The sequence below is a fragment of the Acanthochromis polyacanthus genome, chromosome 5 (assembly GCF_021347895.1).
Source record: "Acanthochromis polyacanthus isolate Apoly-LR-REF ecotype Palm Island chromosome 5, KAUST_Apoly_ChrSc, whole genome shotgun sequence".
Lineage (NCBI taxonomy): Eukaryota > Metazoa > Chordata > Actinopteri > Pomacentridae > Acanthochromis > Acanthochromis polyacanthus.
This window is the reverse complement of record NC_067117.1, coordinates 6,752,174-6,774,479: the sequence shown is the minus strand read 5'-3', so window position 1 is coordinate 6,774,479 and position 22,306 is coordinate 6,752,174. Positions and strand designations below refer to the sequence as shown.

The window sequence follows — 22,306 nt, the reverse complement described above, 5'->3', positions numbered from 1 at the left end:
CATATCTCTTTCTTGTTCTTGGGATAAAGTGGTGTTTTTTTGCAGATGCACCACCCTTCAGACCAGCCTTTCTCAAGCGGCTTGTCACAGTTTGTCAGAGATATGGGTTTTGACCTTGTCATGATGATTTCCTCCCTTATTTGTGGTGCTGTTATCTCTCCTACTGGTGACAATGATGTTTATACTCCGCATTGTGTTGTATCCCTCTTTCTTCCAGAGCTTTTTCTCTCATATCGTCCAGTTTCTTTCAGTCTCTTTAGGGTGTAGTGAACTCCTTTGTTGGACACCACTAAGTGTCTTTCAGTGCATCCTTCTTTCCTAAATGTACAAATCTATACTCTTGTTTCTTTACTCAGCTGTTTCTTTCTCGCCATCTATGTGGTAGTTTGTCGGAGATACGGACACAAGAGATTTATTGGGATTTCTGTATGCAAAAGCCAAAGAGCTAGAGTAAATACTGCCAACTGTGATCTGTATTTTGTACTTTTGCACTGATGATGTGACTCTTGTAAATCTTGTCAACCCTAAAACTAAACCTTTCTTTCTTTTTGTTCACATTTATTTAGCAGTTGTGTGGTAACGCCAATGTATACCTAAAGGTCAATTGAGGAAAATTATGCATATTAAATGAAAGCAAAGTGTGATCATGCAGTAAATACATCCCAAAATCCATCCTGTTTTTTAAGAAAGACGTTTTGAACAGAAACTTGAAGTTGCTTCCAAATATTTGGCCTGTAGTGTATTATAGGGAAAAAAAGAAAGCGACAACCACATCAATAACTTACCATATGCGTTCTAAAAATGTTGATGTTGAAAAATATCACGACTAATTTTGTTCTTCACACAAACCTTTAAAGTATTGAGGAGGAAACATTACACCGCTAGAATAACTGCATTCTTCTTTTCTGTCTTCCAGGCTCATCCTTTCCTTGCCTTTGAATCACTGACGGGGCTGTCATAATGGTGAAAAAAATGCTGTAGGACCTTTGAAGAATGAACTTTCCAAACCAATGGATTGTTCTGAAGGGCAAAGCCATCCAAGATCAGACATAATCACCGACGGTAAAATCAGTTGGCCTTTTCTCAGTTCAAGGTTTCTGCTTCAGGAGGTAAAACCACATGTAACTTTTCAAGGAACTGGACTCCAGAAAAGTTTTCTCTTCAGAAAAGTTTAATCGAACCATTTTTGGACAGCTTAGTATTAAATCACCTGTAACACACACCAACCATTGGAGGGGACATGGCTAGAAGTGAAATTGGAAGCGCTGCAAGCAGTACAAAGTCAAGACGGGATGGAAGCCATCACTCTCACTCCTCATAGGAATGCTGCTCAGTGCCACTGTATCCTTGTTTCACCCTAATTTCCCCGCTGAGCAGTGAACCAATCTAGTCAAATCTGTTGTTTTTGTTGCCTTAAAAAACCTTGAAAGACATTTTCTATCATCAGTTTGTTTCACCGCTTTTGGCTGTTCTTTTAAAACAGCAACAAGAACAAAAACCCGCGCACACACACACACAAAAAAAAAAAAAACAGCAGCTCTATAAGGAGGGGCACATGAAGAATCAGAATGACTGACCATGTTGCAATACAAACAAGTACTCTTCAGGTGGTACAAATCCAATGTGCTCCATGACTTGCCTTGTATTCAGCAGATAACTTCAGATTGATTTGTGATCCCATGGATTAACTTTCAAGTTCTTTCACAAAGACCTTTCAAGTTTGCCCGCCTGGAGTTGTATTTGGTATAAAACTACAACAGAAAATCTCTTCCTGTCTGCATGTAGCATTTATATTACATGTAGACGCAGGCAGCGATACTTTCTTTTTTCTTTTTTTCTCCCCTTATTTTTCATATCAAAATGGCTCCTTTTTGGACAGCGGGAGCTTGGACTCTACTGGCAGCACTGGGTCTTCTTTGCTGCTATAGTTTTACGTGGTGTGAGGCCTCAAGGACTAGTGGTACAACCTCATTAGAGAAAAGACAAGAGCAAGGACCCTCATCACTTGAGCGAGTTAAGAGAGGATGGGTGTGGAACCAGTTCTTTGTGGTGGAGGAGTATACCGGCACAGAGCCACTATACGTTGGAAAGGTAAGACATTAATTATTATAATGTAAATATCCTACAGACTTGAATACATTTTAATTCCTTAAATGCAACAATAAGCATGGAAGTAAGAATGCCTGAGGATGTAGTTAATATAAATACAAAACCGCTACGATGTAAAATATTCAAAAGGACTTTGTAGGACAAATTTCCACATTGCAGTGAGATTAGTAAGAGTGTATGAATGCTTATGTCGTCTGGATGAACACATTTTTGGTATGAGGTTTTCCTACTCACATCAGCTCTGTGTAGAGGCAGATGTGTTTATGATGAGCAGTACACATCAGTTCCTCCAAAGCAAACACTGTTCTGTCCTTGAGGAGCAGAGTAAATATAGCACCTAAATATACATATACAGCAACGCAAACAGGCTTTCAAGGGCGGACATGCATTTACATATGAAGTTACTATTTGAGGAGCCTAATACATCATGACACACACACGTTATTTTAGAAGACAGTTTGTATGACACCAACATGAGTTTCTATTATTATTATTATTATTATTTGGTTCTTGTATTGTAGTTTAAGTTGTCCTAGCATTACATCATATATTGTATATGATAATACAGCACATATATTTGATGATTTGCAAATGTAAATGCAACCCCTGCAGCCATGGCGTTATCATCAGATGACAATCCCTCACTTTGCCTTACAAGAAGAAGAAAGCAAAGTCATTTAAGGCCTAATGAATTTATGAAGTTCCCAGTGCTTTGCAGTAGAGGGGTACCCAAACTTTTGCACATGCTACAAATATTATGATTACGTTAATTCATTTTCAGCTCATGACATATAAAATAACAGTTCATGAGCATGTGACTAAAGGATCTGCCAACTGCAGGTGTTTCATTAATGTCGAGGAAAGGCCAGACTCTTCCCTGTAAGTGAATGTATAACAGTAGTAAAACTATCTGGAAGTCTTTGAAAATTCTACTATAACACACTGTACTGTAAAGCTATACAGAAAAATGCAGATAATGCTTCACTTTACATAAAAGAGAAGTCAGTGTCAAAGCTCAACTACATCAGACGCATTTGTGAATGGTCTAATTATGCGCCGCCTCTATTCAGTAACCACAAAACGTAGTCTGTGCACCTTGGCATTTGCACTGTCGAAAAAAAGACACAAATTGGCCAAAATAGTTGCCAAAATGGGTTCATTTGGAGCCACTTAATCACTGAACAGACATTAGCACTAAAAAGTTACTTATAATCAACAATAATTGCTTTATAGTGACTTTTATGCTTCTGCCAGCTTTTCATCTGCATGAAATAACAGAGCTGTCGGGGTCAAATCCTTGACATTATGGGTTTGATAATGAGAGGTACTCAAAATCTAACTCCAATGGTTTTCTGTGAAGAACTGCCTCTGAAAAGAACTCTATTGCCAGTAAGCAAGGATGAAAACGTTTCTACTGCAAAGATGCTGGCCATTACACAAATAGTAATTCAAATTCTGCTATGTCTACATTGCAAATACATATTTACACAATACTGACACTTTCACTAACCTTGTGCTGCATGCCTTTGCTGTGAAAAGCATGGCATGCTGCCTATTTGACCTTAGCAGCTGAACAGAAGCTGCCACTTTAAAGAGTATACCTTCAGCCGTCAGTAGTTTTGCAGCTCATGTCTTCCGTAGGAGTCAGTGTGGTTTTGAGCTTTCTTTCACTCCTACATCCCATTGTTTTCATGTAAGAACAGGAGCTTCATCGTTCTCTGATCCACTGTCTCTCTGAAAACTGTAGCCCACTGGGTGAAAACTGAGTGCTTCCTGCTCAGGCTTCACATGAAAAGCTTTCTCAGGGTGAACCACTTGAACACTTTGTTGTGAAACAGCTGCTTTAAGTTTGACTTTATATTCTTCAAAGACAATTTATCTTTAGCAGTCTCAAACCAGTCGACATTTAGGTTTAAATTTTGTGATTTTCGCTTTACTTGAAGACAAATGAAGAGCAATATGAAGCAATAAGTAGTGAATCCTAACTTGTGATCAGAACAATAAAATCATTTAGGCTTTTTTTTCTTTTCTTTTCTTTTATGTTTCTTTTTTTTCTGTGCTTAATTAGTACAATATGAGCTAAAGGAAACCTTGCACATATACGTACTACCAGTCAAAAGTTTTAGAGCATACCAATTTTTCAATTTTTTTAATTGGAAATTCTGCATGTTAATGTGTCATATCAAATAAATACATCAATTAAAAAACTACAACATATTCTAAACTTTTGGCTCATCAAAGTAGCCACCTTTGGTTGATATAACAGCTGAGCACACTTGTGGCATCTCTCCACAATGGAGGTCAAATATTCTTCAGAAAGTTCTTCCCAACTCTGTTGCAGAAATTCACGTAAACTTTTGGCACTTGTAAGATGTTTTCACTCCTCTGTCCAGTTCATCCCAAACCACCTCCATGAGGCTTAAGTCTGGAGACTGCACTGGCCACTCCATGTTTTCAAGCTTATGATCTTGTTGTTTTTTCCTAAGATAGTTCTGGCAGAGCTTGTACTTGGAGGTTGCTGTATGGCACCGCAGATTTCATTTATAGTAGTTTTTAAAATACAGTATACACTACCAGTCAAACGTTTGGACACATTTTCTCATTCAAATGAGTGAATGCACAGAATCTCGCAGTTATTGAATTTTTAAATTGAAATTCAAGTAATTCAAGTTCAATGAATAGCTTGAAATAGTACAAAGGTAAATGGTGAACTGCCAGAGGTTTAAAAAAAAAGGTAAAGTGACCCAAAACTGAACAATAATGTACATTTCAGAATTATACAAAAAGTCCTTTTTCAGGGAACAAGAAATGGATTAACAGCTTCAAGCTGTTCTGCAGCAATGGAGGTTGATCAAGCCTTGAAAGTTGGTGCTACTAAATATTATTAACCACACCTGCCTTTTCACACAAGCGTCTGCAGTCTAGGACTTCAGTAATTATGCTTTTGCAGAACAGCCTGAACCTTGTGTGCGTGTTCCAACTGCAGGAACCGTCCCTGTAGAACTTCTTTCAGGCCAGTTTTCAGAATGAAAAGAAAGCATGAACTAGACACAGACCTACACATTTTTCATTGTGATTTCATACTTATCCAGACATAACTAGCCTTGAACACTGCAGCTAATAGCTACAGACACTTGTCCGACTCTTTTGTCATCTCTACATGTTGTCTTTATGTCCAGTAATTATTTGTGAAAACTGTGTCTGAAGTAAACTGTATTATTTTTGAGGATTTTTTCGTTAGTGTTTTAATTCCTTCCATTGTTAGCTAATTTTTCCAGTGTCAGAAACCATGGAATCAAACTTGTAGCGCTTGTGGCTCCGAGGCTCCTGGAACTATTTGCTAACAAGAAGTGGCTTTCCATAGCAGGAACTTTAAGACCACTTCAGGATAGCCCAAACCTTGGGGCTCCACACTGATTGAAAGCTCAGAAAAAGCAACACTGATTGCTTCAGTTTCAGTAATAGTCTTTACCTCTCTAGCATTAACATCAACAGCGTAAAAGTCAGTAGTAGAGTAAAACCTCCACTGTTCTATTTCCTACATGCTCATAGAACAGGAGTTACATCCAGTATGTTCTATTTGTTGTTGTTTTGATGCACTTGGATCTGACTTTTGCAGTCAAAGTTGTCAGATCCTACTCTGTGTTGAAAAAAGAAAGGCTTAAAAGGTCGATTAGGGGGCCGCTCCTGTAAACATTCATGCCACCTCACGCCTGCCCCGGGTTCCTGTGGTGGAAATCTACCTAAAGTAGCCTTTCTCAGCGATGACAGCCTCAGCGGTGCCCTTCTTGCTGACGTTGAGGGCAACGTCTTGACACTGTAAATGTAATCATTGAATATTATTTTTCTAATTTAATTATAGATAATGAGTATATGTCAAATCAAATCTGTTTGCTATCATTCCAGCGTCATGTTTATGTTGAGGAATATTTTCGCCTTATTTTTCATCCCCCGTCCTCTCATTCACATCCCATTCATCAGCTGTGTCTCAAATGAACCTCAGTGAGCTGATGAGAGTGGACAGCATGTACGATTCAATTGCTTTACATAGGACGTGATATGAAAAGACGGAACATTAATGCAGACAGAATGAGACTCAGCAGTGAGTCACACACACATCAATCATGAGATCCCCTTGTTTCTAATCATTTAGACATGGCAATTGACCAGCTAATATTGCATCTACATATATTGATCTCTCTATTCTTACAAATGAATGGAGATGTTCTCTGCAGCAGGCCCGCTGTTGCAGAATAATTATCCTTTGACCATTATTTGTCTACAGTTGTGACTGTGATGCCTTCCTGCTGGCAAGACCAACAACATGGCCAACAGGCAGCACTGTCGGTCCGCTGGGAGACAGGAAAAATAAGGCAGAATGAAGCTGAGTGATACATGGGGAAGGGAATGAAGGGAAAGGGAAGGCTACATAGGGAGACTTCATACATTGACTCGTGATTCATTACAGGACGGGATGCCAGGGAAGGCAGTGAACTAATATAAAAGAGCTTAGAGAGCTTGAGGGAGTGACACAGCGGGAGGGAGGAGAGAGATGATTTTATTAATAAAATTATCTAAAGTTATTGCACTTCGTGGTACTAGGGCAGTGGCCGGTGCTATCAGTGCCATTAATGGTGCCTGTGAGTGAGGATGTGAATGTCTGTGTGCGTAACCCACGCTCACACACAGATGAACTCTGCTGGATTTTGGGTATCAACACTTTCATTTGAGCGGCGGAGGATTAAAGCCAAGCCGTGTGCCTGTGTGCAGGGTAATTGCAACAAGCCTGTTTTTGCATACTGCTTTACCCCAACTCAGCAAACTTGCCAAGTTTGCTCCGTGTCACTCAGTGCCACTGCCACTGGAACCAAATTCACCAAAGAAACGGTCACTCACATGACATGAATCTGGTAGATTTGATCAGTACACTCAGATAATGAATGCTTGTGGATTTTAATGATGTCAGCTGCTTTTCAAAAATTTGTCGCAATGAAAGGAAGGGAAAAGGGAGACGCACGGGAAGTGTTTTCTTCGCTGACATTTTTGTAGGAGGCAGAATTGCTGTTGAGCACAGATAATCTTAAATAGCTGCTGTTAAAAGAAGTAAAAGAGGCAAAAAAAAAAGACATACATCGTCTCTTCTGTCATGTTTCTTTCTGCTCTATTTTGACAAATCTGTCAGAAATAAATCCATTGTGAGCATGTATGTATGTGAGTTGGGTTATGTGTAGAGCATGTGCACATGCTTTCATATTCCTGCTTCAAAAGGAGCATAGTTCAAACATGTTGTGCACACTTTCAGAGTTGTTTTTTTTATATATATATATTGAAAGCTCTCTGATCTCCATGCCTGTATCTGGCAAAGATTCTCTTATTCTCTCTCAGCATGAACAGTGACAATGAGCGTATGCAGTTCATCTCCAAGTGCTTCATTGTCCAAATTTAACTCTCAAAGCATTTTTTTTCTTTCTTGGACTCTGTTTTTGTTCTCCAAAATCTCTACATCGTTTTGAAAAATATCAATTTGATTTATGATGATGATTTATGGGGCTGCTCAGCGGCGTAGTGGTTAGCACTTTCGCCTTGCAGCAAGAAGATCCCTGGTTCAAATCCCGGGGTGGGCCTGGGATCTTTCTGCATGGAGTTTGCATGTGTCTTCCTGTGCATGCGTGGGTTTTCTCCAGGCACTCCGGCTTCCTCCCACAGTCCAAAAATATGCTGAGGTTAATTGAGTACTCTAAATTGCCCGTAGGTGTGAATGTGAGTGTGATTGTTCGTCTGTATATGTAGCCCTGCGACAGACTGGCGACCTGTCCAGGGTGTCCCCTGCCTTCGCCCGAGTCAGCTGGGATAGACTCCAGCTCCCCCCGCGACCCTAATGAGGACAAAGCGGTGTATAGAGGATGGATGGATTTATGATGTGCCATATTCTGTGGCTCTGCTTTGGTGGAAATGTAGTGTAATCCTCACTGAGTTGTAAATTCAACTACTTTGTTGTATTCTGAAGCTATTAAAGGGGGAAACTGGGGGATGTTGTTGAAATTTGTCATGTGTTACATATTTTTCTGGTTTGTATAGAGTTTGTAAAGATGTATATTATGATACAAAAGTAGTCTTGGGCAGAACAATGGTGACGTCGTGTGTAAGCATGAATTAGAGAAGTATCTGAATGGACACAGTCAATGAAATAACAGAAAAGTCCATCTGCTATGCCTGTTAAGGTAATTTTCCATGTCATAATGATCCGAGCCACATTCTGCTTTGGTGAACAATAAAGCCTTTTGTTTACTCTGCTTTGAGATAATTTTTAAATAATATCATGAATTATTACCGTGTCATGACACTCATTTCTATCTCAGGAAGCCCATCCTGTGTCTTCTTTCTAAGCTTTTGCAGCTCTGCTTCCCATTCTGCTCCATTCAGCACAGCCCCCCCACCACCCACATTTTAATTTCTTTCTCTGACTTTCTCTTTTTTCTCTCTATGCGCTGTGCTGTCGTTTACACTCTCCTCTCATCTCTGGCTCTGCCTCTGTCTCCCATGGTCTCTTCCCTTCCTTCCCCATAGCTGTCTCTACCTCGGCTGTCTCTGATACAGTCACCTTGTTAACACTTTGAAGCTGTTAAGATCAGAGAGTTTGACAAGTTGCAGTGAAATGTGGCAGGCCTACTCCTGATTACACAGACTTAAATATAAGACAGCCAATTTGCTCCCACTTTGAAACCCTCAATAAACTAAAGATCCAGGCAGCCCACATTCTGCTATCTCCACTGCAAATGTGAAATCCTGCTTCTCAAATGTCTCGCTATTCTATTCCATTCTGTTCTGGGTTTCAAAAAGCAGTGCCTTTTCAATACTTCAGTTTCAATTTGCAACTGCATGTATTTATCTAGCCTAAGTTTGTGCTGTAACATACTTAATATCAAACTCAGAAAAAAGCTGACTGTCAAGGAAGGAAACTTTCCGTCTCTGCATGTGAGTCATATGTCATCCCCTTCAGTAGGTTAGCCTTTAGTGACAGACGCTTTGTTATGACCCAAAGGTGATTCTGACAGGGCATCAACAACCTCACTCTCCCCTGAGTCACCCCACAGCCCTGCACTGTAAACCCTAAGGCACGGCTGATTATTACTTGCAAGTTTCGCTAAAAGCCATGCAGGCACTGAATCATAGAAACTGTTTAGCTACAGTGACAAATTCACACTTTTCACTTAGTCAAAGGATACGCTCAGATAATGTGTCAGTTTTTAAAAATATGCTACTATTGTGCGGTATTCCCATGTCATTTATAAATTGAACGTTATTGGTTCCTGTAATTATCCTGAGTTGTTTCAGGGGTTGTAATTCAGTAAGAATACTGCATATGCACTGTTTTACAAAGCATTAAAATAAAACTCCTATCCTGTAGGACGTTTTGCACGATAATTTTATATGATAAATTGTTAATTTTCATCATTTTTGGATGTAAATTTACTTATTTGATCCTTAATCATACTCTAAGTTTTGGAATCTTTAATACTGTCCCAATAAGATTTTTGGAGATGTAAACTGCAAATTTGAAAGAATGTTGTTGTGGATACAGTGAATTATGTTATCATTTTTTTTTGGCGTATATTTGCTTAAATTCTGGTAAATTAGCACTACAAAAGTATCCCACATTAGCAAGGAGTACCTGTTTCTATGATACTGAAGAGTAGTCAAACTAAGATATAATAATGCCCAGGAAAATTCTGGGGATAGTATCTTCTTTTTTCTGTGATTTCAGGGGAGATTATGAAATTATCTGAAAGAGTAAGTCATAGTGAATCTAAAAATATGTGCATCAAGTCTGTGTGTTAGGATTTGACTGAGTGGAAACTCAGAAGAGGATGATTTTTTTTTTTTTTTCACAAATTGGGCACAAGGGGTTTTAGTCCATACCTTAATTACATCCCTCAGCTATGAACTGTGCCAGACGCATTGTTTTTAGAACATCAGTATGCACCGTGTTTTTTTCCTCACATCACTCCCTCCTGAACTCTCCTGCAACTGCCCCGCATCCCCCTGGGGGATGTTTGAAAAACCCCTGAGCTGGCATAATGACAGATGAAGTTAGCAGACCCGAAGCTTACTCAAAATGTGTTGGTTCATGCCAAACTCCAGTTGTTCAGCCAATTTGAGAAATAATATCCCATTTATATCTGTGCTGCACCCGACAGATACGACACACGGTGTTTCTTAGGATCTGTTCCATACTGGCTGAGATTAATTAAATACTCCCCCATGTTTTTGTAGGACTTGTGCTCCTGCCTTTATGTGTTGCACATGATATCCACATTAATGGAGCAGTAATCTTCCATCCTCTCAGAAACACGTTCTAAAATCATCCTCCTCGCTGATATGAAAGGTGGTCATATGAAGCAAAATCGTTTTCTCATAGACTTCTAGCAGCAGCTGTGGTCAGCTCGGCTTTAATCTTTAACAATGGACTCCCATGTTGACCCATTTTCACTGTGGGAGAAAGTATCCCAGTGTCCATAGAAGATTCTCAGACTGCAGATCCAACGTTTCCTACGGGATAATCCACTTCTCTTCTGTCTAACCATCTGCCTGTATGACTCAAACACTCATAGCTGTGTTAGTTGTGCCATAACTGACCAAAGTAAACTATGATACTCGAGTGGTTTTGTGGATTCCTGTGACCATTTGCATCATTTTTTTCTCTGCTGTGAAAATGGGTGAGCAGTAGAGTCTTGTTTTAGTGGCTGAAGCTGACCACAGCTGAGGAAAGTATAAATTCTATTATTACATTTCTATGAAAAGAGAAAGTATTGATTTCATTTTATGGTGTTTATGTGGGTCTTATGTGTATACTTTTAGTGTTCATTACCCTTTTTAATTATACTAACATGGCCAATGAAAATCTTGCACACCAAGCCCACTACGGGTAAAACTACATTTTACCTCATCTATATTTCTGTATTCCACAACTGCATAATCTAATATGTAAAGTTCTCAGAAAGCTAAATGAAATATTTCGCTATTTAAGCAGTTGTTTTTGGTTTTTATCAGCACTATTGGAGAACTGGTGTTTTCTCTATCTTCTTTTATAGTTTTTTTTTCTTCCTGGCACATTTACACTCCTGGTTATTTTTTGCTAAGCGAGTGACGTCCTGGCTCTGACCTTTAGTTTGCACAGAACAACTTAGCTGAGCATAGTGTGTGTGTGTGTTTTTCAAGCTGCCAACTTGAATCACTCCAGTGAGGATAGACTGACAGAAGGATGGGTATAGCTAGCCTAAGGGGGGGGAAATAGCATCATCCCAGCAGAATGATGAACTCGCAATGCGTGTGTGTGTGTGTGTGTGTGTGTGATTGTGTGTGTAGATGTGGATGTGTGTGTGCAAGCATTCACAGCAGGTAGGTGTGTCTGGCTTGCTGTGCACGTGTACAGTAGGTAGGAGCTTGCATGCATGGTGCCAGCATTTGTGCAATTGAATTAACACATGATGACAACATTTGACACACACACACACACATTTGTCTGCAGAATCTAATTTAGAAATACAGAGTAAGAGAGGGTGTCTGGGGGAAACACATCCAGTGGTGAAAGAGCACACTCGCTTTTATTGGATAACTCTCACAGTCTGGACCAATGAAACCTTTTTTTTATTATTATTATAACTGAAATATTGATACCGCCATAGTATCTGGCAGTATATTTTCTTAGAGTGTTCATGTATTTGTCTTCAGGATGATTCAGTATGGTGAGAAAAGGCAAAAACAGACTGATAAAAAAGGAGGAGAAAATGGATGAGGGAAGCAATATCAAGGCACAGCCTTGCATTATTCCGCCGTTTTACGACAAATACTTAATGAAAATCCCCGCAAGGGTGATAGAAGCCTGTATTTAATTAAGTCTTTATAAAATATTAACCAGGGAGGCCAGGGCGATTTCCCCTCTCCCCTGGTCTGTTCAGTAGATTGAACCACAGTTACACTACATAGACAGCTCTGAATTATAATTTCAGATAGTAGGTGAGCAGTAGAGAGAGGGAGAGAGCAGGTCTAGTGCTCACTAAAGAGCCAAAGGGGAGGTTGGGATGAGGGACCGATGCTGCTCCTACCTCTGGAATGTCTTCTAATCACATTAGGGGGAACTATAGCTCTGATTTATAAGGGCTCTTTTAAGTTCACTTTTCAGCCCCAGCACCTCTATGTCTCTACCTTTAACAATCTTTGAAATGACTTTGATCTCCTAATTTGGGCGTCACATCCTGTGAAGGGCACAATGTGCAGAAAAGGTGTAAATCATCACTAGAACTGTGGTGTCTTTTTTTTTCTTCACCACAACGATGATGGCTGATCTGTAGGGAGCTGTTGGAGAAGGCCTTAAACTGCATTTGCTATTGGGAATAAGATAAGGGATTGGATGGAAGAAATACACTAATTTCTTTTGGTCACGCTTGATGGACGATTGACATTTTTTTGAGAATCATCAATTACACAAACCATCAGTATTCACAGGGGTTGAAACCAAATAGAAAATCACCTGCAAAATGTGAGATGTTCATAATATTCTCAACTCAGAAGTTCATTTCAGATTTTCTTTTTCTAAACTTTCAGAAATCTTTTGTAGTCCAAGGTTTCATCACGTGGCCTGTGTGTGACATGCAGCCATGTGATAACAATAAGTGGCCAAACAAGGGCTTTAATCCCTGTCTTTGGTGCAAGGGCAGTTTTGGCATTGAACTTGATTTGCCTGGATCTCTCTTTACTTTGGCTCCTAGTCGATGACTTTGACCCCTTCGTAGTCGAAGCTGAGGGCAGTTTTCATCTGGGTTCACAGTCAGTGTTCATAAAAAGTGGACAAAAGTTCTGTATTAGCCAGCCTTCATGCTATTGTTAAATGTTGTGACACTTTAAAAGCAAAGTCTGATACAAGGAAAACACTTAAGTAGCACAGCTGATTATATTCAATGAAGCAAATTATAATTTTTACCTTAAACTCAGTGTATGGTTAGGAGGACATCATGGTTTTGTTTGCATTTTATAAAAGAAAATGTACTCTTTATGGTGCTTTAAGTAACTGATGGCTTCACTGGAAATGGAAATTTCTCCAACCTTCACCTGTAGGCACTTAAACCTAGCCACAAAAATTTAAATTATGTTTACGTTATGATGAACAGAGGTCGTAGGGAGACTGGGTTGCCATGGAGTTACTTCGAAATGTCTCATTTTATGAATTCTCTGTCCTTCCATTTATTCTGCATCCATTTATAGATCCATACAGACTCTGACGAAGGTGAAGGCAACATCAAATACACTATCTCTGGAGAGGGAGCGGGTTCCATCTTCATCATCGATGAGCTTACGGGAGACATACATGCCACGGAGAGACTGGACCGAGAAGAGAAGGCTTTTTACACTCTTAGGGCTCAGGCCCGGGACCGGCTCTCCAATGACCCCCTCGAACCGGAGTCAGAGTTTGTCATCAAGGTCCAGGACATCAATGACAGCGAGCCCAAGTTCTTGGAAGGTCCCTACATCGGCAGCGTGGCAGAGCTGTCACCAGTAGGTAAGAGCGGAAACAAGTTTTAAACTCAGAGGGGGGCCATCAGGGTCGCTGTTGGAGGCTTTGAACTCACGATGCCCCAAAGGCACCTATACTGTACGGAATTACCAGTTATATTACAGCTATTTCCATGATGTATAAGTAAGGTCTATAACATAATGCTTTGTCCAGGGCTCAAGGGAAGCTAGAAAGTGCCGCCAAGAAGAGGAAAATGCCAAAATATTCCCCCCACAGCAGAGATGGACACATGAAAACATAGACCTATTTCATCAAGGTTTTTGATGAAAATAGATTTGGAGTCATGAATTCACTGTGGATAGTATAGTGATGTGAAGCTATAACCTGTTTGTAAGACTGAGATGGAAAATTAAGAAGACGGTGCAGGCATTTAAAGACAGCAGAGGCAAACAAATTGCATTATTCCCAGATGAGCCTTGTGGTTGTGTTTTGACACACACAGCTCTGGAGCAATTGATGAAGGAGGAATGAGAGGAAAGAGGAGAATAGGAGAGGTGCTTCAGAGGAGTAGATAATAGCGAGGGTACACCGCATTTCCAGCGAGGCTTTTGACAATGACACCACAATGCTTTTAATCTTGACAAACATGTTTTTTATTGTGAGCAACAGTATTAGCGGCACCCCATGGCTGCTTAAAATTCGCAGCGAAATGGAAACGGCAGGTGAATGAGGGTGTCTGGGGCTTCATTAGCATGGTATTAATGTCAAAGACACAGCTGATGTTTAATAAACAAAATCCTGTTTGGCTGCCAAGCGATATCACAATGCCGTGTGTGGCTCAGGACGTTGTGTGCGATGCCGGCGGATGAGTGTGTGTTCATGCATATGCAGCAGAGGTAGGAGGTGGGGGGGGGGGGTTTGCTCCTTGTTTGAGTGACTCCAGGAGTGGTACAAAATGGAATGGCTCTTCCCTGTTCAAGCCTGATTGGAATTAATTCTTGCTTTCTCAGCATGATCCAAACCATGGGCATTTTCTGCCTACAGTGCTCTCTAAAGCTGAATGGGGTTTGTGCACGAGTGAGGGAGAGGGAGAGAGCAAGTGAAAGGTGGCGACAGGAGGAGAGAGATAAAGGGTTTTTAGAAAACGATGCAAAACCTTGGGAGGCAAGAGAGGTATTATCTCCTCAAGAAAGAGAGAGAGCGGGAGTCATCGAAGCCATGCTTAGTTAATGTTAGTTAATGTAATCTTAATGATCGTGACCCTTTCACTTCGCCCGCTACCCCTTGTTCGACCCTGTCGCGCCTCAGTCAAATTACACACTAAATGAGTGTGGAGTTCATGTTTTAAACATCGTTGTGGAGCGCTGCCCCTAATGAGGTAACATCTACTGCTTAGTCAAGCGTTCTCCGTCCCTGTTTCTTTTCTTTCCGCTGTTCTCCTGTTGAACATCAGCTAACACCAGCACTATTTTTCTGGCATGTCAGTGATAAGGTCACAAGCACAATGACAGTAACTGAAAGGAGTGAAAAGGAAAAGAAAAAAAAAACACAAGGTGCCAGACGGAGCAGAATGATGTCACATGTCATTCACCACGCTGCAAAATCCTTTTGAAGATAGCTCCAATAGGTAGAAAATATCATTTGTCTTAATTTAATTTGCAATCAGAGTATAAGGATATAGGAGGGCATGTTGCATGATTTTTTTTTTTTTTTTGATGTAAACTAATTAGCCCTAACAATTATTTCCTCTCCAACCCAAGCTTGAGGTAGCATTTTTGTCTTTGCTGTAGATCTCTACTGTAGCAGTGAACCATTTCCCAACAATGGCTGACGTCTTCCCTAATTACAGTGAACATAGCAGTGTTGTTTATTTTGGATTAACTCCTCATCCTGCTACTATGAATACTCACTAAAGCACCAAATGTGTATTACACTGGAACTAAAAATGACCCCCAACAAATGTATGTTTGGGTAATGGTTGTGGCTGTTCCAAGAAAGTACTTTTCTAAACATTAAGCTATAATTTCCTGATCTCATTTGAAAATTCCCCATTAGGAATAAATGATGACTGAGCTCAATGCTGTAGACAGAGTAGGTTAGAAATTATGAAAAGATAGAAAGAATGCTGGGTTTAATCTTCACATTTGAATTAATAAGAACAAAAATATGCAAATAGCAGCCTTATCTTAAAAATGTTTTTTTTCAAAGATGTTATAATGACTGTGTACATTTGTCAATGTTTCCCTTGAGCTGCCTCAACGCCATATATAATTTGTTTTAATTTACTCCAGCTGTGAGCTTCTTTGTGTTTTTTTTGTGTGCATTGCCAGATAACTTCTAACTTGATGACTTATGGAGATTTTAAAAACCTGCTTACATCTGCTGTATACATGATTTTGTCGTTTTCGTACGTGCCGCCAGTATATGCTCAAAACCTGGTTAGAATCAGCACTTTTTTTTTGTCATTTGGATCCAACCCCTGTAATGTGAGGCAGGGTTGCGTTTTATGCCGTGATGAAAGCAGGTTGCAAGCATTAGCCACACCAGTAATATGCTCACTGTGCTGTTTTATGGCCAACCGTACAGGCAACTCACCTCAGAGCACGTGAGGCCATAATAGTAAGAAAGCAATCAGTAGTCAGCTGCCTCGGGCATATTCATCTTTACTTATCACTCCTGTCGTGTCTCCCAGTGCCCATCTTTGTCATAGCCTTACAGCCTCCATTCCTGCATCTCCCTTTTTGCAGAGGCGTCCGGTCTCCCCGTCTGTCTCCCTGTCGGCCCGCTCAGCATTTTTTCACCCAAAAAGAGCATTCCTCCATGTAGTGTGTTTGTTTTTCGGGGTCGGTTAAGGAGAAGATAGGGCAAATAATAGAAGTGGCAAAGTTGATGATGAAGTGCGAGGGCCCGAGCTCTGTGTTGTCCTGTGAAAAATGTGTGGCTAATGAAATTGCAGTCCTAAATCAAATTTGTAGTGCATGGGTGATTGAATGTTGCTTTGAGAACCATGCATGTCTTTATGTCGGGGCAGAAGAGGGAGTATGGAGTCACTCTGTAGGAGGTTGTTGTGTCCTCTGACTTGTGATGATAAAGACTGTGAAGGATGGATTTAATACAGTGTCTAGCTAGAGGACATCCAAACAGAACCAAAAAGAAACATGGAGCTGACCAGAAGATGTAGCTCAGTTCTTACTTTTATTGATTACATTTTCTTCTTTATAGCTGCATGATTTCAAAGTTGTAGCATATAGTTTGGCCGGAAAAACCTGTGGCTTGTAGGCAAAGAGATTCAGTGATAAATATCAACAACAGGAAGGTATATTTATAGCTAGCATTTTTGAGCAAATGAAACAATATTTTGAAAAATGAACCAACGTTCAGTTGAGTAAATTCGTCTTTTTGATTCCTCTGAACAGTTTTGAGCTTACTGTGTAACTTTGATTGTTTTTATCTAGTAGTGTACTTTTTTTTTTATTTTTACCACATTTCAAAGTGACAAGCACACTAAAGAAGAGAACAGTGAGCCAGTGTTTGGAAAGGTCCTTGGGTCAAACTTGAGCAAAGTCAACTGGGGGCTTTGTTTGCATGGTCTCCCAGTGGCCTTTGCACTTTCGTCTGGCCACCTGCCCCATTGTTCCCATACCACACACCATCAGCAGGTTGAGAGAATGGATGGGTATGGCTGTTGTTCAGTCGGAGAAACACATTTGTCTTTGTAAAGAGATTTTACTCACATGGTGGTGTTTTGGAGCGGTGAATCCTCCATCTGCCTTTTGTTTACCTTCGTCCCTTTGGCGCTGCTAAGCACTAACAACAGGGAATTCATTGCCTTTTCTGCTGCATCTCTGTGTGACAGACGCACAAGGATCAAAAGCATTGAACAGTTTCTTTTATAAGTTAGCTCAAACGGCGGTAATTGCTCACCACTATTAGCCTGTGATTGTAATTGCAGGGGGCTGAGTTGCTCATGCCCTTCTCTAAACACTGAACCCCATTCAGAGGGAATCTTGCACAGTTTCATGCATTTCTTCACTTTTAGTGTAATGCAGTCCCGTATTACCCAGTATTGTGTACTTAAAAAAGCAAATATATGTTTTTCTTTAAGCTTGCTGGAATTTTTGAAGTGTTCAAACAACAACTTTTAATATGGCTGCATGCTCCTCAACTGTATGCTGCTTCACTAGCTGCACTCACGTATATGTGTGCATAGTTTATATGTGGGAAATCAAAGCAAAACTGCTTTCTCTGATATGAGCATAAGGCAGTTATGGTTGCCTTGTATTAGTAGTTTTCATTTATTCCATGATTTCGTTTGCTATTAAGGCCTAAAGGAGATAAAGGTGCACGGTATTCTGAAATCAAAAACTGTCCATTACAGGCCTATTTGATTAATGCATGCTCACTTACAACCCAACAGGTCATCTTTCTCTGTATGGCTCACCCTCCTCTGCATTTTCGGAACAAAAAATGGAACCATCATTAATGTAAATCACCTTCAATGTTAAAAGCTAATGTTGCCTCGTGTCCATTTGCAAGGTAATGTTAAAGGTACACGTCCGTCCATTTAAAATACCCATCCTTCCATTATAAATTACATCTAATTCATCTTTGGCAAAAAGCCCTGTGTCAGCCTGAAGGTCCCAACAACATCCACTGAGTGTACTTAACGTTGCCTAATGGGTTAAGGTACAAAAAGAAGAAGGAGATATGATAATGTCAAATATTGAAAGGTTTTGTGTTTTTGCTTTGTTGTGTTTTGTTTTATCAACATGAAACGCTAACTTACAAAAGAATTTACAGACAGTTACAGTGATTCAATATGTAGTATTAGTCCGATGAGCCAAATATCACTGTCATGTTTGCGCATTAAATGTTAAGCTAGAGCTGGCAGCTGAGTAGCTCAGCTCACCATGATGATTGGAAACAGTGGGAAACATCAAGCTTGGCTCTGTGCAGTGATTAAATATTAAAAAAAAACTGCCAACCTGCACCTCGAGACTTTACTGAATAACATATGGCTATCTCATTTGTTTAATACACACAAAGACCGCTATGTTCAAATGACGCGGTGTTGAACTGCCCATACTGGAGCAGTTTAATAGCTGGGTCAGCGATTTTCTGCATGGGCTTTGTCTGAAATTGGCACTTAACGCACTCATTTCTCCTCAAATAATGGTATATAGTAGTGAGCACTAAATACAGTCAGTAATCAGTGTCATTTTGTGGTACATACGTGTATTTCCCAAACACCTTTACAAGTAGAGTCAGCGTGTAGAGGGTATGAATTTCATCACATGTGGTGACAGGAATACTCAATATGTTTCATTTTGCATGTGTTGGTGTGTGTGAAAGGAAGCGTTAATGTGAGTTTTTGCATCATATTACACTTTGGTGTGAACAAGGTGGTAAATCTGTCATTTATTGGCAGAGCATGTGCAGTATGTATGAAGAACGGGCCATTTGATTGGTGAAGTTATGACCTGATGGTTTTGTCAAAAGAGCAGTGCTTTATTTGTAAAAGGGCTGATTCTGCTTTGAATGCTAGTTCATACAAGTATGTTTTATGTCTTGTTATAATTGTTAGTAAAACTGAGTATTGATAAGCAGATGGAAGGCAGGATGTTTGCCATTCTAGCATGATTGTGGCTGCATTCACATTTTTCAGGGAATCTATGTCAACTTCTGCTGAATTTTAAAAGTTAGTCTGGTTTAAAAAAAAAAGTTACAATACTCAAGAAATGTTTTTCAATCTCAAGGAGAAGAAATCGCATCCTGACATTGCTGTGCAGTTGAGAATTCATGTTGCAACTTTCTTATTTTGGATATGTCTGCTTGATACAATACATCTGCAGTTTAGTTGAATAAAAGTTGGTTTAGAACTTTTGAAACTCATGACTTATTTTCTAGGAGGCTTTTTGGAAATCCCAGTTGTTTTTTATTTCTTTTTATTTTTATCATAATAGTCCATTTTTTAAAAAAAAAGTTATTTGGTTATGTGTTTTCAAATGTGTCACTGTTTAAGAGTTTCAAATCGGATTATTTCCACATCTGTTGGGAATTTAGTTTTCTTATTCATATGACTTAGTTGAAGTTTATTTTGTTTGCTCATAGTTAACTCTGAATGTTCTCTGTTGCATTACCTCCACCGATGTGCTCTAATTATTTAGCTCTAACCAGCAAGACTTGAAAATGCGTGACAAGTGATTGAGGTGGATGAGCTTTAAAACGATGCTTAAGACTGTAATACAATATTTGCATAATGATGATAATAGCTATTATTGGTATCTTGTTATCTTCAACCTACTGTGTAGCTACAACTTGAAGTTCAGTGTGGATATGTTGGTATATATTGAAATGTAATGGACATTCCTCTCTAGGTGCCATTATCAGTGGGCAAAACAGCGATAGGAGAATATTTCTATAGCACTACTAGATGCAATAATAAGATTTTCGAATATGAATTTTGCTTTCAATATAAAGCTTTGATATGGTGCTCTTGTGTAAATGCCAGGTTGCTTATGTTTTTTGCTCTTTATGTTTTAGAAAACCTCATTATTAATTTTTTAAATTGACTCCATCACTTTAGTAATTGCTTAAATATTTATGGAGCTCTGAGCTCTGCATCACAATGCTAATCCAGGCATTTTAATGTTAAACTGGTATGCTGCCAATCTTTGACAATGCTGCACAGTTACATAGTTATGTACCTGCTACAGCTGTCCAGTGGATAGATGGATTTTTTAGATTTAGCACATATACTACAGAGGCATTACTGGCAGCGGCACACCAAGCCAATGCTTTTATGCGTCACACATCCAGCAAATATTAAAGTAATAAAAACGGACTTTTTCCAATTTGAAATCAGTATTACACTGTGTTACAACTTGCATACTAAGACATCTGTCACTCTGTTATTTTTTTCTGTTCTCCTGTTGAGCAGACTGACAAACTGGCACACTCTGTTGAGTATGAAACCGTTTAGTCACAGAGCCAGCAATCTTTCCCTTCCACTCAAAGGTCAGGTGGAAATGTGGCTAGGAGGGGCAGCTCTTAGTGGTGAAATCACAACAGGGTGAAAAGTTTCCACGGAGCTAATCCTGTGATTGATGTGGTTCCATTAGAGAAGACCTCAGGACCTCTGAGTGGCAGAGATGTGGCACGACATGACGTCTGTGCCGCGGCCTCTAACCTCAGGTAACGCTGACTGACAGTGTCCAAGGAACAACAGGCAGGCAAATGGCGGTCTGATGACACACATTAAGCTGAGCGCTATCCTCAGCTTTTATCTTCTAATGACACGAGCTGATGTAGTGTAGAATCACTAAATACAAAGAACCGCAGGAGTTTAAGGCAGCATGACAGCTATCTTAACTGACATTTATCCTATTCTCTAACAAAAACACAATCTGTAAAGCCAGAAAACTGACTAACCATGAAGACATTAAACAACAGATATGTGCTTTAAGACAATTCCTTGCACTTGCATTTCATTGTGTGAATCGTTCCTTCCATTTCTTCATACTTTAAGACATATTATCTCTGTAAAATCCACGACACTCTGCATATTTATCATCATTTTATTGTAACTGTTGTAACTGAGTTTAATCATATCATGACTAGTTCTAACTTCCTGGCATATACAGTATTCTGTGTGGCCTCTGTATGGTCAGATTTGTTACTGAAAAAGACATCTAGTAGACAGGCGCTTCATAAACTGCTTGAAGTGAGGAATGACAAGAGTGAAAGCCCAGAAAGCATCATAGAAGAGAAGCCGTCTGGGTTGTACTTTTTAAGTGTCTGTCTGAAGGTCACCGCCCCGCTTATCACTGCGTATAGAAATATTACATTGATGCTCGACTTACACACAAAATGCATGCGGCAAATGGTATTTGAAGGATATTTGTGGTGGCTGACAGAGAATCGCAGCAGGCAGCGAGAAAGACAACCTGTTACACACAAGAGATTGTAGCTTGAAACAGAGGAGCAAGTGTCTTTTGTATGAATAGACTTATGATGCAAGAAATAAAAATAAAAAAAAACGGGTACCTTTGTGGACAAAAGAAGCAATAGGTGTCTTTCTTCTCGATCTGCTGACTTTTGTTCCATTCCCTCTATCACACACTCGCACAGTCAGCCTGAGAGACAAAATCCTCACTCCTTTTGCATGTAATATGAAAACTCCACAAGGAGAGTAAAGTAATAATCACCCTCCCTGGTGTTCTGGTCCAGAGATGTCGCCCAGGAGGCTGCAAACTGCTGCAGTCACTATTGGGAATCCCAGAAGCTTTCATGCTAACTAACCGTAGATGAGACATTCGGAGCAGAAGGATCACAGTAGAGAGCAATACGACAAGGCAGCAGCGAGTTACAATCAATATTCTCTGCCAAACACCTTTATGTATATGACCAGTAGCATCTACCATTATACGCAAAACCACAGTACTTGACATAATTGATTTCGGCTGATCCCTGTGTGTGGTCATGTGTATGAATGAGGGTGTATGTGGGGGAGGGAGAAAGTCAAAGAGTGCGAATGTGTGATTCAGTATGTGAAGAGGCATGGAAGATGTGCATGACAACAGCAGTATGATAGATTTGCAGTTGTGAAATTGATTATAGCTCTAAGTTTATTATTAGAGATGCAATGAAGAAGCACGGGCACTCCCTTTCTTTTCCCGCACATTA

At 39.8% G+C, this 22,306-nt stretch overlaps 1 protein-coding gene across 3 annotated transcripts in view; it reads left to right on the top strand.

Moving 5' to 3' along the window:
* Positions 1–22,306, top strand: part of LOC110955062 (cadherin-22) — a 167,337-nt gene that overhangs the window by 90,710 nt on the left and 54,321 nt on the right. For all 3 annotated transcript variants that reach the window (XM_051948352.1, XM_051948353.1, XM_022199935.2), the window contains 2 exons: positions 917–2,091; positions 13,372–13,666. In XM_051948352.1, the coding sequence (XP_051804312.1) occupies positions 1,861–2,091; positions 13,372–13,666 (526 nt within the window). In that variant the 5' untranslated portion in view covers positions 917–1,860. The remainder of the gene's footprint in view (positions 1–916; positions 2,092–13,371; positions 13,667–22,306) is intronic.